At 25.9% G+C, this 16874-nt stretch overlaps 4 protein-coding genes across 4 annotated transcripts; 1 reads left to right on the forward strand and 3 right to left on the reverse strand.

The window, feature by feature from the left end:
• Positions 1-3: 3 nt before the first annotated feature.
• On the reverse strand, positions 4-942 carry Phum_PHUM230360 (uncharacterized protein; the record flags this gene model as incomplete). The annotated part of the gene is made up of 4 exons (XM_002425943.1): positions 4-155; positions 235-442; positions 533-760; positions 838-942. 4 exons carry the CDS (start codon positions 940-942, stop codon positions 4-6), a joined length of 693 nt encoding a protein of 230 aa, XP_002425988.1.
• Positions 943-4928: 3986 nt separating this feature from the next.
• Positions 4929-6238, reverse strand: Phum_PHUM230370 (uncharacterized protein; the record flags this gene model as incomplete). Its single annotated transcript, XM_002425944.1, has 4 exons — positions 4929-5070; positions 5175-5313; positions 5712-5818; positions 5940-6238. The coding sequence occupies 4 exons, from the start codon at positions 6236-6238 to the stop codon at positions 4929-4931; spliced, it is 687 nt and encodes a 228-aa protein (XP_002425989.1).
• A 985-nt stretch (positions 6239-7223) lies between these two features.
• On the forward strand, positions 7224-10348 carry Phum_PHUM230380 (ubiquitin carboxyl-terminal hydrolase, putative; the record flags this gene model as incomplete). The annotated part of the gene is made up of 13 exons (XM_002425945.1): positions 7224-7310; positions 7396-7647; positions 7729-7987; positions 8067-8221; positions 8302-8501; positions 8586-8771; positions 8905-9050; positions 9155-9303; positions 9377-9525; positions 9603-9705; positions 9820-9939; positions 10008-10135; positions 10210-10348. 13 exons carry the CDS (start codon positions 7224-7226, stop codon positions 10346-10348), a joined length of 2073 nt encoding a protein of 690 aa, XP_002425990.1.
• A 715-nt stretch (positions 10349-11063) lies between these two features.
• Positions 11064-16169, reverse strand: Phum_PHUM230390 (apoptosis stimulating of P53, putative; the record flags this gene model as incomplete). Its single annotated transcript, XM_002425946.1, has 13 exons — positions 11064-11281; positions 11352-11518; positions 11610-11841; positions 12042-12101; positions 12225-12314; positions 12453-12917; positions 13050-13199; positions 13332-13438; positions 13539-13836; positions 13984-14110; positions 14211-14606; positions 14691-14875; positions 15938-16169. The coding sequence occupies 13 exons, from the start codon at positions 16167-16169 to the stop codon at positions 11064-11066; spliced, it is 2727 nt and encodes a 908-aa protein (XP_002425991.1).
• Positions 16170-16874: the final 705 nt, after the last annotated feature.

Raw genomic sequence — 16874 nt, forward strand, 5'->3', positions numbered from 1 at the left:
TTTTTACGTAGGTGGCAAAACGTTGTTTTTAAATTGTCCAATACAATTTCCTGGAGCACGATAGGCGGCGATAACGAAAATTTTATTAGAATTACTTTTTGCCGCTGCTATACCAAATTCCGTACTATTTTTCCATACCATTTGAGTAAAATGACCTATAAATTAAATAATAATGATGATAAAAACATTGTTTTAAAGAGTAGTACTTCTTTTAACCGTTAAACACTCACGTACCTGCATTTAAATTACTAGGTTCGGCGTTATAATTGTAATTTTTTCTTTCTGCATACCATCTGTACATAAGTTCAGCAGGATTTATTTGATGATCTGGATCCGTGGACCAAAAACATCCGACGCTTTCACCATAATTAGCATTTGGATTATTTGTTAAACGATCCGTTTCGGAAAGTTCTCGAACTCTTTTCTCACATATTTTAACCAACTTTATTTTTCAATCAATCATGTTTTTAATTATTTAATGAAAATAACAACGACAAAACGAGAAAATAAAAGAAAATTTTTTTTATTTTACCTCCATGCTCATGATCAAAGGTGGTACTCCATGAGCTTTCCTATATTTATTATGTTCAGCCAAACAATCTTCGGCAAAATTTTCTTTTACCGCAATTTTATTCGATGGCGAAACAGTTTTCTTATCGTAAATATTTTCAAGTTGACGACGAAAATCTTCTGGTAATCTTTTTAAACCATCTTCACCGACGAATTCTTCAACTTTTGTTACTTCTTTTATAACCGGATCCTATTTATAAATAAAAAAAAAAAAAATAATTAAAAAAAAAGATGGCGGTAAAAATTAAATTTTATTTATGTTTATACCTTTCCCGGTAAAATTGTTGTTGTTTTTTCACATGTTTTAACAACAATAAGATCACCTTTGACGGATATTTCTCTTTTAGTTTCTGTTGTTGTTCTCGAATTCATTTTCAATTATACCTGAAAAAATAAAAAATTAATTAATTTCTATTGATTTTCTATTTTTAGTTTGATTTAACGGTCGATAAATTTTTCCCTTTTGTAATAAAACATAAAAATTTATTTATTTATTTGTTAATAATATTAGAAACACCCAAACCTTGAATTTGTCAAAATATAATTTTTATCTTCCGCGTTTTTTTTTTTTTTTATAAAAAATTTAAAAAACGAACTTGTTTAAAAAAAAACAAAAAATTATTAACTTTAAAAGTTCTCAAATATATATATATCAAACATTGAAAATATAAAATATAAATTGCTAGAGGGTAATAATAAAACTTCAATAAAATATAAATTTTCAAGTTATTTTATATAAAAATTCAATTTCATTTCAAATATAAAATTTGACGACGCATGATTTAATAAATAAATAAAATACATAAGAAAATTCGACTTATTTTTTGATATCCTAATAGCCTCTTTTCAAAACAATCAATAACGTATTTAATTTCATTTTATTGCAAAATATCAATAGTATTATTATTATTATTATTAATCTGGTTTTTATAAAATTACATAAAACAGGTTTTTGACTGGTGTGTGTGTGCGTGCGCGTTTACGTCTCGTGCATGATATTTTATATTTTAAAAAAAAAATAAAAACGAAACACGAAAAACGAAATATTACGTAATAAAATAATTTAACGGTTAATTTATTTTTAAAAACAAAACATAAAAAAACATAAAACATAAAAAAACATAATAATTGTAAAATTAACATTGAAAGTTTTTTTAAAAAAAAAAAAAAAAAATTCAGGGCACGAGTTTCGACTTCCGTTATCATTATTATTATTATACGAGTTAATAAACGAAACAACAACAACAACAACAACAATTGTGAGAATTAACCTTTGTTTAATTATCATTATCATCATCATCATTATCATTATTATTAAATAAAGAATGTTATGAAAGTAAAACAAAAATTTATATTATTTTATAATAATTGTAAAAATATAATTTATCGTTTTTTTTTTTTTTTTTTTTTTTTTATAAAATGAAATTAATTAATAACAATAATTAAATAATAATAAAAAATGAAAAAGTCAAGGTTTATTAATTAATGATGATGATGATAATGATAATAATAATAATAATACTGGAAAATAAAAACAAGGCCTTGGATACTTTATATGAGTTTTTTTTTGTGGGGGGAAAGGGATTCAGTCGAATTTTATTTTCTTATCAAAATTTATTTACATAAGTATTTATTATTATTATTATTATTTGTTGAATTTAAATTTAGAAAATTTCAAATAATGTCGTATAAAATTCTAAAAAAAAAAAAAAAATTTGATAAGAAATTATGAGTAAAAGATTATGAAAGATAATAAACGATTACGATTAGAAAAAAAAAAAAAAAAAATTATTATTACTATGATTAATACCAGTTACGTATTACACTAACTAAATAATAATAATAATAACACAAAACATAAAATGTTCAACACACACACACACGCAAAAAAAACATGTCGTCTCGTTTAAATTTATCGACAAAACAAACAAACGGTTGCTAAATCCAAAGATATTAATTTCTATCGAAAAAAAATTGTTGTTGTTTTTTATTTAACGTAAATGAATTGATTGATTGTTTGTTTGTTGTTGTTTTTGTAAAAATAATAATAATAATACGTACGAATTTAAAAACAAACGACGGATACAAACACACACACAAACTAATATAATTGAATACAAACTAGAAATGAGGTAAAAAAAAAAAAAAAAAAAAAAAAAATTTCAAATCGTTTTATAATGATAGATTATTGAAATTTTTAACGGCAATAAATGTCATAATCATTATTATTATTATTATTAGGTAACATTCAATGTTAAATCGTTTTCTTTCGTTTTGTGGTTCCTCGTTTAATAAATTTTAATGAATTTTTATTATTACATCCGTTAGAAAAAATTTTTATGTCACAACAACAACAACAACAAAATTCTTTAAGCATTTAAACAATTTTTTTTTTTTTTTTGTTAAACAACAAGTGTTTTAAATTTAATAACAATTAAAATTGTACAATTTTTTATTTAAAAACCTAAAAATTAATAATAATAATAATAATAATAATAATTAAAAATAAAAAACTTACAGAGAAAAAAAACTGAAGCAAATTGTTATTTAAACTTTTTTTTCAATTTTTTAATGTTTTTTTTATGTTTAGTGAATCATTTGTTGTAAAAAACATAATTTTTTTGTTTTTTTCTGTATCATAACTTGTGAATTATAATCACGTTTCGATGATATTTCCATACATAAAATCATTTTTTTAAAAAAAAAATTTTAATTACATAAAAAAAAAAAAAAAACGAGAAAAAAGTTATGAAAACATTTATAGTGATAATAACACGTAAGTCATTATTTCTCTTCTAAATTTTTTTTTTTTTTCAATAATAATAATAATAAGAATGAATGATATATCTAGAAAAAAAAAAGAATAGTTTTTTGTATTAAAATTAATAATAATATTATGTAAATAAATAAATAAATGAATAATACCGTTTATAATAAATAATTAATTTACTTGAAATTTAGATAATGAAAATCAAAATTTATTATTTTTTTTTACATTTTTTTCTTTTATTTATTTGTTAAATTTTTTTTTGTTATATTTATCATGTTTGCAAACATTCTAATAATTATTATTATTATTTTAAAACAAATAAAAATGGAATAAAAATTAGTTCTTTAATCAAACTTCAACAAAGTTTAATAATTTTTTTTTTAATATCATTTCACTTGTGCTGTTACATAAAACGTTTTTATTATTATTATTATATGTTGAAAACATTTAACATTTTTTATTTATTATTATTATATCCCTCACTCACTCCGGGGGGGGGGGGGTTAAAAAATTTTTTTTCCACTGTTTTTAAGGGTACTTTAAACAATTTAGAAAATGTAACCCCTTAAAACAAACTAAAAAACTTCAACTTACGTAAAAAAATATATATATCCCAAGGAAAACGAACGAAAAACCAAACAATAATAATTAAAAAAAAAAAATAATCCAGAATAACAACAATTTTTCAAAAAAAAAAAAAAATTGCCCCTGGAAAATTAAAAAAAAAAAAAAAACTTTGTGAGAAAAATGATAATCTATCAAGGGCACTTAGGCGGAAACTTGTACATCTTTTCGGCTAGCCTTTAATTTATTTTTTTAAACTGATAAACATTCCACAAAAAAATTTCTTAAATTAAAAAAAAAAAAAAAAAAACAGTCTCTCTCTCTCTTTCTCTCTTATAAAGAAAAATTCTTGTGTGATTACGGTCATTAACATTAAAAATGATAACTCCAACGTTTTGGTTCCTCGAAATGTGTTATCAGCCTACTAAGATGTTTGGAAAACAAAAAAAAAAAAAGTATTAATAATATTAAACTAAAGAAAAGATAATCAAATCCCTTAATCCCTTCAACTTTTAGAAAATCAGTAAAAATTGGTAAAAATAACAGCAAGTACAGAATTTGCAAAGAAAAAAAGAAACTTTTCCCTCTTTTTTATTTTTTCCCCTATAATTTTTTTTTTGTACCAAAGAGGAGTTATAGAAGAACATCTTAACTTTGTTGTATTCATTTTAAAATTGCCACAAAACTTTTCAAAGTGTTTTCATCATCGTCATCATCGTTTCCCTCTTTTTCTTTTTAAAAGAATACAATTAAATGAAATTAAAAAATTCTTTAAAAAATGTGTGCGTGGGGGGGAGGGGGGTAACAAGCAAATTCGCACGTACCACACAATACAATTTTATACAATTATAAAAATAATTTCATTTTTAATATATATATAAAACTTATAAATCTAACATCATAAATTAAAATTTAATGTCATGTTTTTTTCTTTTTTTTAAATTAGAATAATTTCTAAAAGTACAATACTAGTAATTTCACTAGTATATGTATTTAAAAAAATTTTTTTTTTATTAAACAAGAATCAAAGAGGAAGCTTACACCAATTTAAAAGTTTATTTTCTTCAACTGCAATTAATTTATTACCAGATATCATGAATCCATTTAATTTATTTATGAGATACAAAAGATTTTCTTCCGAATTTAATGTAAGGCAGCAAAATTTCCTATTAACAAACAAAAAAAATTCATTAACAATTAAAAATACATTTTTTTAAATATATTTTGTTGAAAAGATATTCAAAAATAGTTGTAAAAAAAAAAAACTTACATTTTACAAAAATTAGTCTCATCAATTTCACTTATTTTTAATTCTTTTGTTTCAGCTACAAGAGCTTTGACATCTTTAATTGTGTAATCTTTTGGAAGATTACCTAATACTAAATTAAAAACTTTCTGTTTATTTTGACCTGAAAAAAAAAAAATATTATGTATGCATGAATGAATTTTAAATATATTAAAATTAATAGACTCAAATATACAAAAAAAAAAAAACTTTCGACTCTTTTCTATCATGATAACGACAATTTTTCGACAAAAACATTTGTTTTTAAACAGATGATTATTACAAAAAAAAATAATAATAATTAAAATTGAATATTTTGCAAAGTACTCTGAAACATAAATATATGTTTTCTAATAAAATCAAGACCAGAATAACAATTACATTCAGAATGTTTTAATAAATTTATGAAATTCAATAATATTCGAAAGTAATAAGTAAAAAAAAAAAAAACAATTATTTCTTATCATGAATGAAACAAAGTCATGGAAAACCATTAATTATGTTTTACACATTAAAACATACTCATGTTTAATAATTCAGGTACATCAGGTAATTCATTTTGGTTAATAACTGACGTAGCACCATTTGAACTATTTCTTCTATTTTCTTCTCTTTTTGAGCCTGTGCTGCTGAAAACGATATAATTAAGAGGTTAGTAAAGTAACTTTAGGTAACGTTGGGTACTTAAAATTGCAATAAATTTGTAAATTATTGATATTTATTAAATGAAAAGTATACACTTAAGCAAACCTTTTTCTCCGATTACGTGCAGGTTCCACATTTAATGAGTTTTTGTACTTGGAAAGAGCTTTCAAAGCATCATCTTTTTCTAAAAACCTAACGAAAACCCTATCGAAATAATTTTTATGAACTTTGAATACTTTTCCAACAGTACTGAATTCTTTTTTAATTTTATCTTCAGACCAATGAAATGTATCAATAAAAGTAATACAATAAGTTCCACACATCGATGGTAGAATATCCATCATGTCAAATAAAATACATATGTATATGTTTTTACTTAAAACGATTATCAAAGTAAAATACATTAAATTCCAGTATTGCCAAATTGCCCAAAAATTACATTAAATATAATTTTTTTTTTTTTTTTTTTTTAATTGATCATTTTAAATTATATTTATATTTATAAATTATAATCATTATTATTATTATTTAGGGGGGAGGTTGCAGGCATAAACTGCACAGTTGTAATTGTTATTTACTTTTAAAAGTATAAATAAATATAAATTACATTTTAATAACTATATACCTAAACATAAGATATGTAATTACTTATATAATTCGAAAATTTTTCACAAAATAATATTTTTCATCTAACAACATATATTTACATATAAAATTTTAAAAAAAAGTCGTTAACGAGTTATTTGTTAATAAAAATCGTATAATTCAATTTACTTGTGGTTAACACGATGTTCGTAAAGCATTTTATTAAACTTTAAGAATGTAGAAATATAAAATTTATTGGATTAATTTATTTAGACATTCCTAGTTGGGTTATTATGGCGGTTTCTGCCGTCTTATCAACTTGATTAATTTTCTTTATAGGAAATGAACTTGTAGTCTTAAAGGTAAAACTAGTAGTTGCAATATGGCTCCTCAAAGTACTGTATGATTGTATTTATGTCGACTCATTGCGTCGTTAATTACCTATGACAATTATTAGTTTTGTTATTTTATTATAAACTCTAATCGTTGCGTAAAAATATATTTTTCCTTTAATGAATAAAACTTTTTCTTTTTCACTTTAGCTATATTATTGGCAAGTTGAATTGATTTTATCTATTTCACTATTCATTTATAAATACATATTATTAATACATTAAAATAAATTTTATATTTTTTTATTAGTTTAGTGTTCGTTTTTTTTTTAATTTTCAAACTTTATAAATGATTTTTTTCTTTCATTTTAATTTAAATTTTTGAATAAAATACGATTCATTATTTCCTATTCATTCATATAGAGCTTTATTTTTAGGTTATACATTTAAAAAAAAAAAAAAAAAATATTCAATGACGGAACAACGATTAGAATCATCCGAATTTTCGCATCAAGCTCTAGAAATAATTAAAATGTTACTCGAGTTTGGATGCCCCAAGGTATTAAACTCCTTAAAATTATGTTTTAATGTATTTCATACATTTTTGTATTATTATTTGTTTTTCTACTAATTTCTTAATTTAGAATTCAACTGAAGTATCTAAGTGGTTAAAGGATGTTGAAGCTCTTCAAGCATCACTTTCAAAATTCTGGCAATGTGATCCTAGTGGGAAAACAATGATTAGATGTTTAAATTTCTTATATCAGGAAATAACAAACAATTCAACACCTGTCAGTCCCGCAGTTTGGACCATTTTAGGTTTGGTCGAAGAAGATAAAATTGCAGAATTTGTTGAAGGCCTTTTGTGTGATGCAAACATGAACGATAACTATAAAGTATTATTAGTCAAATTAAAGAGATATCAATAAAAAAAAAAAAAAAATTAAACTAACCTGTACATATGAAATCCATTTCAGGTGCAAAATATGTTGTCTGCGATAATTGAAGGCCTTTGTCAATGGGGTCCACATGAACATAGACTTCAAAATTGGATTCCTGTAATTATAAAAGAATTAGAAATTAGAAAAAATTATAGTGTTCTCATAGAAGTTTCAGAAAGAGTTATTGTTAGACTCATACGAACGTTGAGTATATCCTCATATCGCCCTTTAACTTATCCTGTTTTTCGTAAATTGTTATATTCAGTTCCTACCCCACATGTTTTTTACAAAGTAAGTAAAATGATTTGTTAATCATTCAATTTTAAGTTATTATTAAAAAAAAAAAAGAAAACAATTATTTTTTTAGGTAATAGATATTGTGCCTGAAATAATTCATTCACTAAAAAAAGATAAAGAAGTGAAACCTGTGTATTTGGATTTTATCGGGTTAATCAGAACGCTTTTGAATCGGTTTACTCCAAAAAAAAATTATGAAGTAAAGTTTAATTTAATTGAAGAACTTTTAAAGGTAAAATTTAATGTCTTATTCTTATTTATTAAATATGTGATGTTTTTTGCAAAGTATTAAATTTCAAATGTGGATTTTAGTGTTTGCCTGATAGTGAATTTGATTCAAGTTCAATGATTCTTTGGGATTCGAAAAAAAAAATTGATAATGATTGGCCTCTTTCAACTTATGGTGAAAATATTAATAGTATTAAATCGGAAACACCTTATAAGGGTCTTGTAAATCAGGGTAACACTTGTTTTATGAATAGCATATTACAAATTTTGTACATGACAACCAGGTGATGATAATTTTTTTTCTTTTTTTCTCCTCGAAAAACCGTTAAAAAAATTAATTTAATAATAATATTTATTTAAATGAATAGATTTCGTAAAGAACTCATAGAAAAAGAATTAGATCCAACTGAAAAAGCAGCCAACGATCTTCAATTATTATTTGCACTCATGCAAGAATCTAAAAGATCTGTTTTGGCACCTAATGGAGTTATGAATTCTACTCTTCCTCCTTCTTTTAGACCGAGTCACCAACAGGATAGTTCAGAATATTTAATGTACTAATAAAATCTTTTTAATTTTTTTGTCTGTGTTTATGACTATTAATGAAAATTATTATTATTATTATTATTATTAAATAAGGGAATAATGTAGTAATAATAATAATAATTTTTTGTTAATTATTTGCAGATATTTACTTGACACACTTCACGAATGTGAAAAAAAAGTAATAAAAAGAAAAAAACAATTTATATCATTGAATAAAAATATAGAAAAAAAAGATGATGGAAATGGGGATAGTAATGGAGAAGAATCAAATTCTAATAAAACATCTGGTTCGATTTCGTTTTTCCTCTTTTTTTATCCTTTTGGAACCTGAAATTAAAAGAAAATTTTATTATTATTATTATTATTATTATTATTATTATTATTATTTTAGATGAAAATACGATAATAGAAAGGTTATTCGGTGGAGTTTCCGTATCAACAACCGTTTGTTCTTCTTGTAAAAAATCTTTTCCTAAAAATGATCATTTTAGAGATCTTCATTTATCAATACCGGACAATCAAAAATATTGTGATCTTCAGGTACGTGTGAAATTTTTCCATATAAAATTACGATATATAATAATAATAATAATAATAAAATAATTTTAAAAAGGAACTCATCGACGAAAGTCTTCAACCGGAAGAATTATACAGTGATAACATGTACGATTGCGAAAGTTGTGGAACAAAAAGAAACGCGACACGAAAACAAATAATCGTTCAAGCTCCTCAACATTTGATACTCACACTTAAATTATTTAGGTTTATATATTTATAATTTCTTCTGCTTTCATTTGATAAAAAAAATTGTTGTTAAATTTACGTATTATTTATTAAAGATTCGATCCGGATAGAAAACAAAGATTAAAACTTCACAGCAAATTAAAAAATGTAACGACGATCGAACTTCCTGTTTATAATTCAGCACAATTACAAACGGATGTGAGTTTCCGGTGGCTTTTCCTTAAAAAAAAAAAAAAATAATAATAATAAATAATTAAAAGACTAAAGATTTCAGGAAATATTATCTAGTCCGGACGATTTCTTTTATTTTAGCTAGTTATGTATCAATTGAAGGGAGTCGTTTTACACTCTGGTAGTTCTTTAGATGGCGGCCATTATTTTTCTTCTGCTGTCGACCAATCAGGACAATGGTTTACATTTAACGATTCAATCGTAAGTTATTGAAGTAAAGTTTACGCCTGATCTTTTTTTAACTTTTCTTTCTCTTTTTCTTCTTTAAGGTTTCTTTAGCCAAATACGAATGGAATAACAGTGGTGGATCTCCTTATATTTTGTTTCTTCGTCAAAGTAACATTTCGGATCCTCCAATGGGTCCACTACCGTCCAATTTACAACTCGTTGTTAACAGGTGATAAAAACGTGAAAATTTTCATCAAAAAAATAAATCGTCGTCTGCTATAAAAAATAAAAAATATTTTTCAGAGACAATCAAAGGTTTTTATCGGAGAAAAAAATGGGACAACATTCTGTGGTACGTAAAAAAGATTACGATGACGATTGGGATGATCATTCTCCAAATAATGGATCTTTTGGAGGACCAGGACCGTCGTTAGTTTTCTGATATTTACCTTTAATTTATTGAATAATTATGCAGTAGTAATTGATTTCGATATAAATTTTGCTTTTTTTCTGAATTTAAGCCTTAAATATATCACAAAAATATTTATTTATTTAATTAAAAACGTTTAAGACTTGAAAATTTGTCAAACAAACAAAAAAAATAAAAATAAAATTTTTTAAATAATTTTTTAAAATTATTTTATTGTAAATGGTGGGGGGATTCCTTCATGTTTTAAAAACTCATTTGAAAAAAAAATAATAATAATAATAATTAAAAGGTTATAAGTAATTAAACGCAATTATTTATAATAATAATAATAATAATAATAATTTCATCATATTTTTATTTAAATTATGTAAATAATAATTTGTTTTTTTTTTTTATTAACTTTAGGACATAATATTTATTTATTTATTATTATCATTATATATAATCAAAAAAAAAAAAAAAACATAATAAATATTAATTTATATATAAATATATATATATATATATATAATATCTCAATTGATTATATCACAACATCGTCATTTACCGTTGATAAAAATAATAATAATAATTTGTTAAATAAAAAATATCAAAACCAATCAAAAGGGAAAATTTTTTTTATTCTGTTTTTCCATTCCCGTGAATTCTCGGATACAACTGAAAATTAATAATAATAAAAAAAAAGTTTTATTTTATGCATCATTAGTATTATTTATAAATAAATAATTTATATTGTTGTTTTTACCCCTAATAAATTTCTCGGTGTGTAACCTTCTTTATCCTGTAACCTCGACCACCACCATTCCCTTTCCATTTCATCCCCTTTCCTGAGTATAATCAAACGATCTCCTTCGCTAAAGCTTAATTCATCATTATTATGAGCTGTATAATCGTAAACGGCATAAACCATACCGTTATTTAATATACCCAATTTTTCTTGGATGCCTGGATGGAAAACGAAAACGATGCCATGATAATATGATAACGAATATTGATAAGAAAAGGAAAAACTTACTGTAAAGATATTCTGAACATCCGTCAAATCCCTCTTCGTCTTCTTCGCATTTTTCTGCTGCCGTTTCATGATCGCTGAGTGTTGTTGCAAATATGCAAGCTCCGTGTTCGACCAAAAATCGAACCATTGCCAAATTATTACACGAAGCAGCACAATGAAGAGGAGTCCTTTTGTAACAAAAAAAAAAAAAAAGTAATATTAATAATAATGATAAGGTTATTTAAATTAAAAATAATAATAATAATAATTTAGTTTTACCATCCGTCGCTGTCTTGAGCATTGACGTCACAACCGAATTCTACAAGAAATTTAACAATTTCCAAATGACCGGCACAAATGGCATTATGTAAAGCCGTTATACCTTCGTCGTTGGCAGCACTCGGATTGGCAACTTGCGACGCCGTTTTTATAACAAGTTCGAGTTCACCCTCTAATGACGCATCGAGAAGAAGCGCGAGAGGATCGAAACTTACTCGTCTACATCCGTTTCCTTTATTACTATTACTATTACTATTGCTATTATTATTATTATTATTATTACTTTTTAAATTTCCCTTTTTCACTCTTCTTACAATTTGTTGAGAAATTGATTCTCCTAAAAGAAAAACAAAAAAAAAAAATGTTAACGAATTGTAATTCGAAACGCAAAAAAAAAAAAAAAAAAAAAAAAAAAGTTTGTTGTCATCTCACCTATATTGTTATGAACTTCCGGTGAATCGTTTGAATATTTCAAAACAACTTCTTCCGTTTCTAAAAATTTTTTTTCTTTTTCATTCGATTCGATATTATTATTTGTTATGTAATTATCGTTCGATTTCGTTGATATTCTATCTAATTCGTCCATTGATTTTTTATCAATATCCGCATTTGTACCTTCAAATTTTTTACCCATTATATATTTATCATTTTCATCTTTAACGTTATTTACTTCCGTTTCCGGATACATAAATGCCGGCGGCATATCTATTCGCCTATTTATTGTCATGTGCATATTGTTGATATTATTACTATTATTATTATTGTTCACGTAATTATTGTTTATAGAATTATTATTATTATTAATTACATTATTATTATTATTATTATTTATATTATAGGTACAATTGTTTATTAAAGTCGTCCCTGATTCATTGGAATTCACTAAATTTGAACTTTGGTTTGATATATTATTATCAACGTTAACGGATTTATCATCTTTTACATCCAAATCAAAATTGTCCATCATCATTGTCGAATTATAATCGTCTGGTGGTGGTTCGGAGGTTGGAGGAGGTGGCGGGGGCGGAGTAGGACTTCTTGATGGTTCCCTGTTTGAAGGCACTTCATCCATTTTACAATTTAATACTACTCCGGGTAATTTTCCACCGAGAGCTTGATCAAGAGATTCTGCCGTGATTTCAACGAAACCTTTCGATTCTGGACATTCGGGAGGATGACCCAATCGAGGAGGTGGCGGTGGACTTGGTTTGATTGGTACCGCCGGTTTTGGAGGCAAAGCTGGTTTTTTATTTTTACTTTCCGTTCCTTCTGCTATCATCAAATGATTCGATATCAATTGCTCTCCTCCTCCTTTCACTTCTCTATATACGCCCTGATGATGAAAAAAACCAAAAAGTTATTCAAATCACATTAAGAAGTCTTGAAAACAAAAAAAAGGAAAAGAAGTAAAAGATGAGTCAAATACCTGAGGAGTCGAACCCAACGTTTGTGGTTGTACGGGTAAAATTTTTGTCGAACTCGTTTGATAAATTGAACTTGGATTGGGTTTATCTATGGATGTTAAAAAATTTTTGGGTGATAATTTTTGAACGATACTCGTCGGGGCTACGCTACTGATCGGTTTTCCACCTTTCCCCACCAATTTCTGTGATTGATTATTATTATTGTTATTATTATTAATATTATTATTATTATTATTATTATTATTATTATTGCTTCCTTTGGCGAGAAAATTAGGTCTAGGAATATTTAAATTCGGACTGGAATTTGATGTTGATACGTTATTAACCGGCGGTGACGTTCCCATGGGTTGTCCTTTGATTTGCGAAGGTGGTGGTGGTGGTTGTTGTTGTTGTTGTCCATATATCCTGGTTTAAAATAAAATTCATTTAATTTAAAAAAAAAAAATGAAATAATAATAATAATAATAATAATAATAATAATAATAATAATGATATAAAAATTTACCTGGGATTCAAATGATTCGGTATTCGATTAATGTTGTTCAAATTGGGAGGTAAAATATGAGGGTTGTGAACGGTCATGAGAGGTGGTTGCTGTTGTGGTTGTTGTTGTTGGCCCACCGGATTCACAATCCCCGTATTCCTTTCGTATAATCCATCATTGTTGTTTTCAATTGTAGTAACATCACCGACACTTTGATGACCGATATTTTTGTGTTGATTGATACCGAATTTCGTGTTGTACGGAAGGGTTTGATATTTCGGATCGAGTTTGCTCGCACCAAATTCCGGAATGTATTCGACTCCGATATTTTCACGAGGTTTATTACCAACACCGACGCCGCCGCCACCGCCACCACCACCACCACCACCATCATCAATAAGATTTTCAACGACTCTTTTATTTTCCGCATAATTTCTTTTGTTTTTATTTAATTCACTTTTAACACCTAGTTCGTTAACAACATCTTCCGAATGATGATCTTTCGTCAAAGGAGGTTTTAATATTTGCTTTTGATAAACAATATTTTTAGGAACATCTTCAGAGTTCTGTTTAATTAAATCAGGACCGGTTCGCTAAAACAAAAAAAAAAAAAAAAAAAAAAAAAAAAACATTTTTTTACCAAAAGGAAAAAACAAAAAAAAAAAAAAAACAAAAAAAAAATTTTATTATTACCTGATGGTGATAAGCATTTGGTACGTGTATGAAAGGTTCAACGGCGGCAACATTATGACGTTGACCCTGATAACCTGATAATAATCCAATGGCTGATTTTGAACCTCTTATGCTGCTCATTAAAATTTGCTTATTATTATTATTGCCGTTTGAAGTGACGTTATTGATATTATTTTGGTTGTTATCACTATTGTTTTTAACAACATTAGTTTGGTTGTTGTTGTTGAAATGCAATTGATTTGCCAATTGTTGATTTAATAATCTTTTCCTTTGAAGCCTGTCCTGAAGTTCGGTTATTCTTTTGTCTATTGAATTTATTTCTTCTTGCCTTTGGGTCAATGCATCACGTTGTTGATTGAGTTGAGCATTTTGTTGTTCCTTTAATTTATTTCGAAACTAAAAATATATACATATAATTTTAAAAACATTATGAAAATAAACAAAAAATTTAATTAAATTAATTTTTTTTTTTTTTGTTACCAAAAGTTCCCGTCGTAATTTATCTAATTCTAAGGCAGCTGTCGCTGTTGGTTGAGCTTCTTTAGTCCGTCCATTTCTTTTTAATTCCTCCAACTGTCTTGTTAATTCTTCGACTTTAGCCACTGCCAACGACAATTCCTTTTCTTTTTCATTGAACAAAGCTCTTATAGTGTCTAAATCAGAGGCTGAAATATTTAAATTCACATTAATAATAATAATAATAAAATCCTTTCGCGCGTGTTAAAATAATAATAATAATAACGTGTCTCACAGACGCGTGTAAAAAATCAAACTCTTTACGTAAAAAAAGGGAGGGAGGGAGGAGAAGGAGGGTAGGGGAGGGTGTTAAAGCGTTTTAAATAATGAAAAATTAGGTAAAAAACAAATTAAACATCAGAAGGAAGAAAGGAAAATTGAAAAGATGAAAATACAAAAGGGAATAAGAAGATGAAGAAGGAAAGAAAATAAAAAAAGGTAAAGAAATAATATTAATTAAAACTTTTAATTTCATTAAACCTCCTAGTAATAATAATAATAATAATTAGAGAAACTTTTTTTAATTATATCAACACACACACACACAAGTATATTATTATTATTATTATTATTATTATTATTATTACTAAAGAACGGATATAAATGATTTGACGTTTTTTTTCTTTTTCATTTTTCATTCATACTAAAAAGAAAATTTTAGAAAAAAATTTCGATACTCGAAACTAAAATCAAAAAAAAATGTTTTTTTAATTTATTTTAGGCGTATAATACCCCCACGCGCACGCACGCACGCACGCACACACGCACACGTTAAATTATTTTTTGTATAATGTTTCTCTCTGTCTGTGAGACAAAAGGTGAAAAAAAAAAAAAAAAATGGGCGTTTAAAAAAACAAAAAACAATGAAATTAAGGTCGGTATTATTATCATTATCATTATTTTTACTTTAAATTTTTTATTTTCGGATCGGGGGGCAGGGAGAGAAAGGTGGAAAAGGGAGGGAGGAAAGTTAAATAAAATTTAAGTAATGAACAAACGATTGAAAATGGATAATAGAGAAAAAATTAAATTTATTATTATTATTATTATTGGGTTAAGCATCGTCGTCGAATACAACAAGTATTCGTTTGTAAATATTATATAAATTTTAATTACTTTTTTTTTTTTTTCTGTTAATTTTAACGCTGTAGGAAAACGAATGAGAGAGAGAGAGAGAGAGTGTGTGAGAGAGAGAGAAAATGTTTACGTACTCAAAGTACCGTTACTGATTTTGTCCTGATCTACTTGACCTCTTAAAGCTCTCAATTTTCTTAATTTTAATTCCTGAGCTTCGACCCGTTCTTTTAACCTTCTTAACCTTTCATTTTCTGCTGCCACTTGATGCGTTCTCGCTTCTTGATGTTTCAGGTATCTTAGTCTTTGCTCTTTGGCTACTAATATCTGATGTTGGGATTCAATTTGTTGCTGTTGTCTCGTTGCCATTTCTTGGAGCTCCCATAAAGACAACTCCACTCCGTCTGGTATCTGTAACAATAATAATAATAATAATTAATTTTAAATCTTACTTTTTTATATACTGCGTGTGTGTGGGTGCGTGTGCGTGTGTGCGAGTTTGCGACGTTAGAGATTAAAAATTAAATACGTAATTAAAATAAGAATTTTTATTTTTTATAAAAAAAGGGATCCTTCATTCAGTTGTCGTCTGCTGGCTTTTCTCCAAAAAAAAAAAAAATTTTTTTTTACGGTCAGGATTGACCCCAACCAAAACCGTAGATTTTAAATATGAAAAACTTTTATTAAAGTCGTCACTCACATCTTTTATTTAAATGAAAAATATTTTACCAAAAATTATTTACTATTATTATTATTATTATTTTTTGTTTCGTCGACAGATTTAATAATAATAATAATAATAATAATAAAAGTTTTTATAAAAATAAATATACTTAAGATAGGAAAAGAAAAGAAGAAAAGCTCATTTTCATTCGGGGAGCCACCGCATTAGTCATGGAATCCCCTCCCCCCACACACACACACACATTGTTGTTACCATTAAACCTTTTCATTGATTTTTTTTTTTTTATTAAATGAAAGGTGCGCAATTTTTATATGGGGGGGGAGGGGGAAGGAGAGAGAGGGAAGAGAGAAAATTTTTTTCAAATGGTTTACTTAGTTTTTATTTTATTT

This window comes from Pediculus humanus, genomic scaffold, assembly GCF_000006295.1.
Source record: "Pediculus humanus corporis 1103172107592 genomic scaffold, whole genome shotgun sequence".
NCBI classification, from domain to species: Eukaryota; Metazoa; Arthropoda; class Insecta; order Psocodea; family Pediculidae; genus Pediculus; species Pediculus humanus.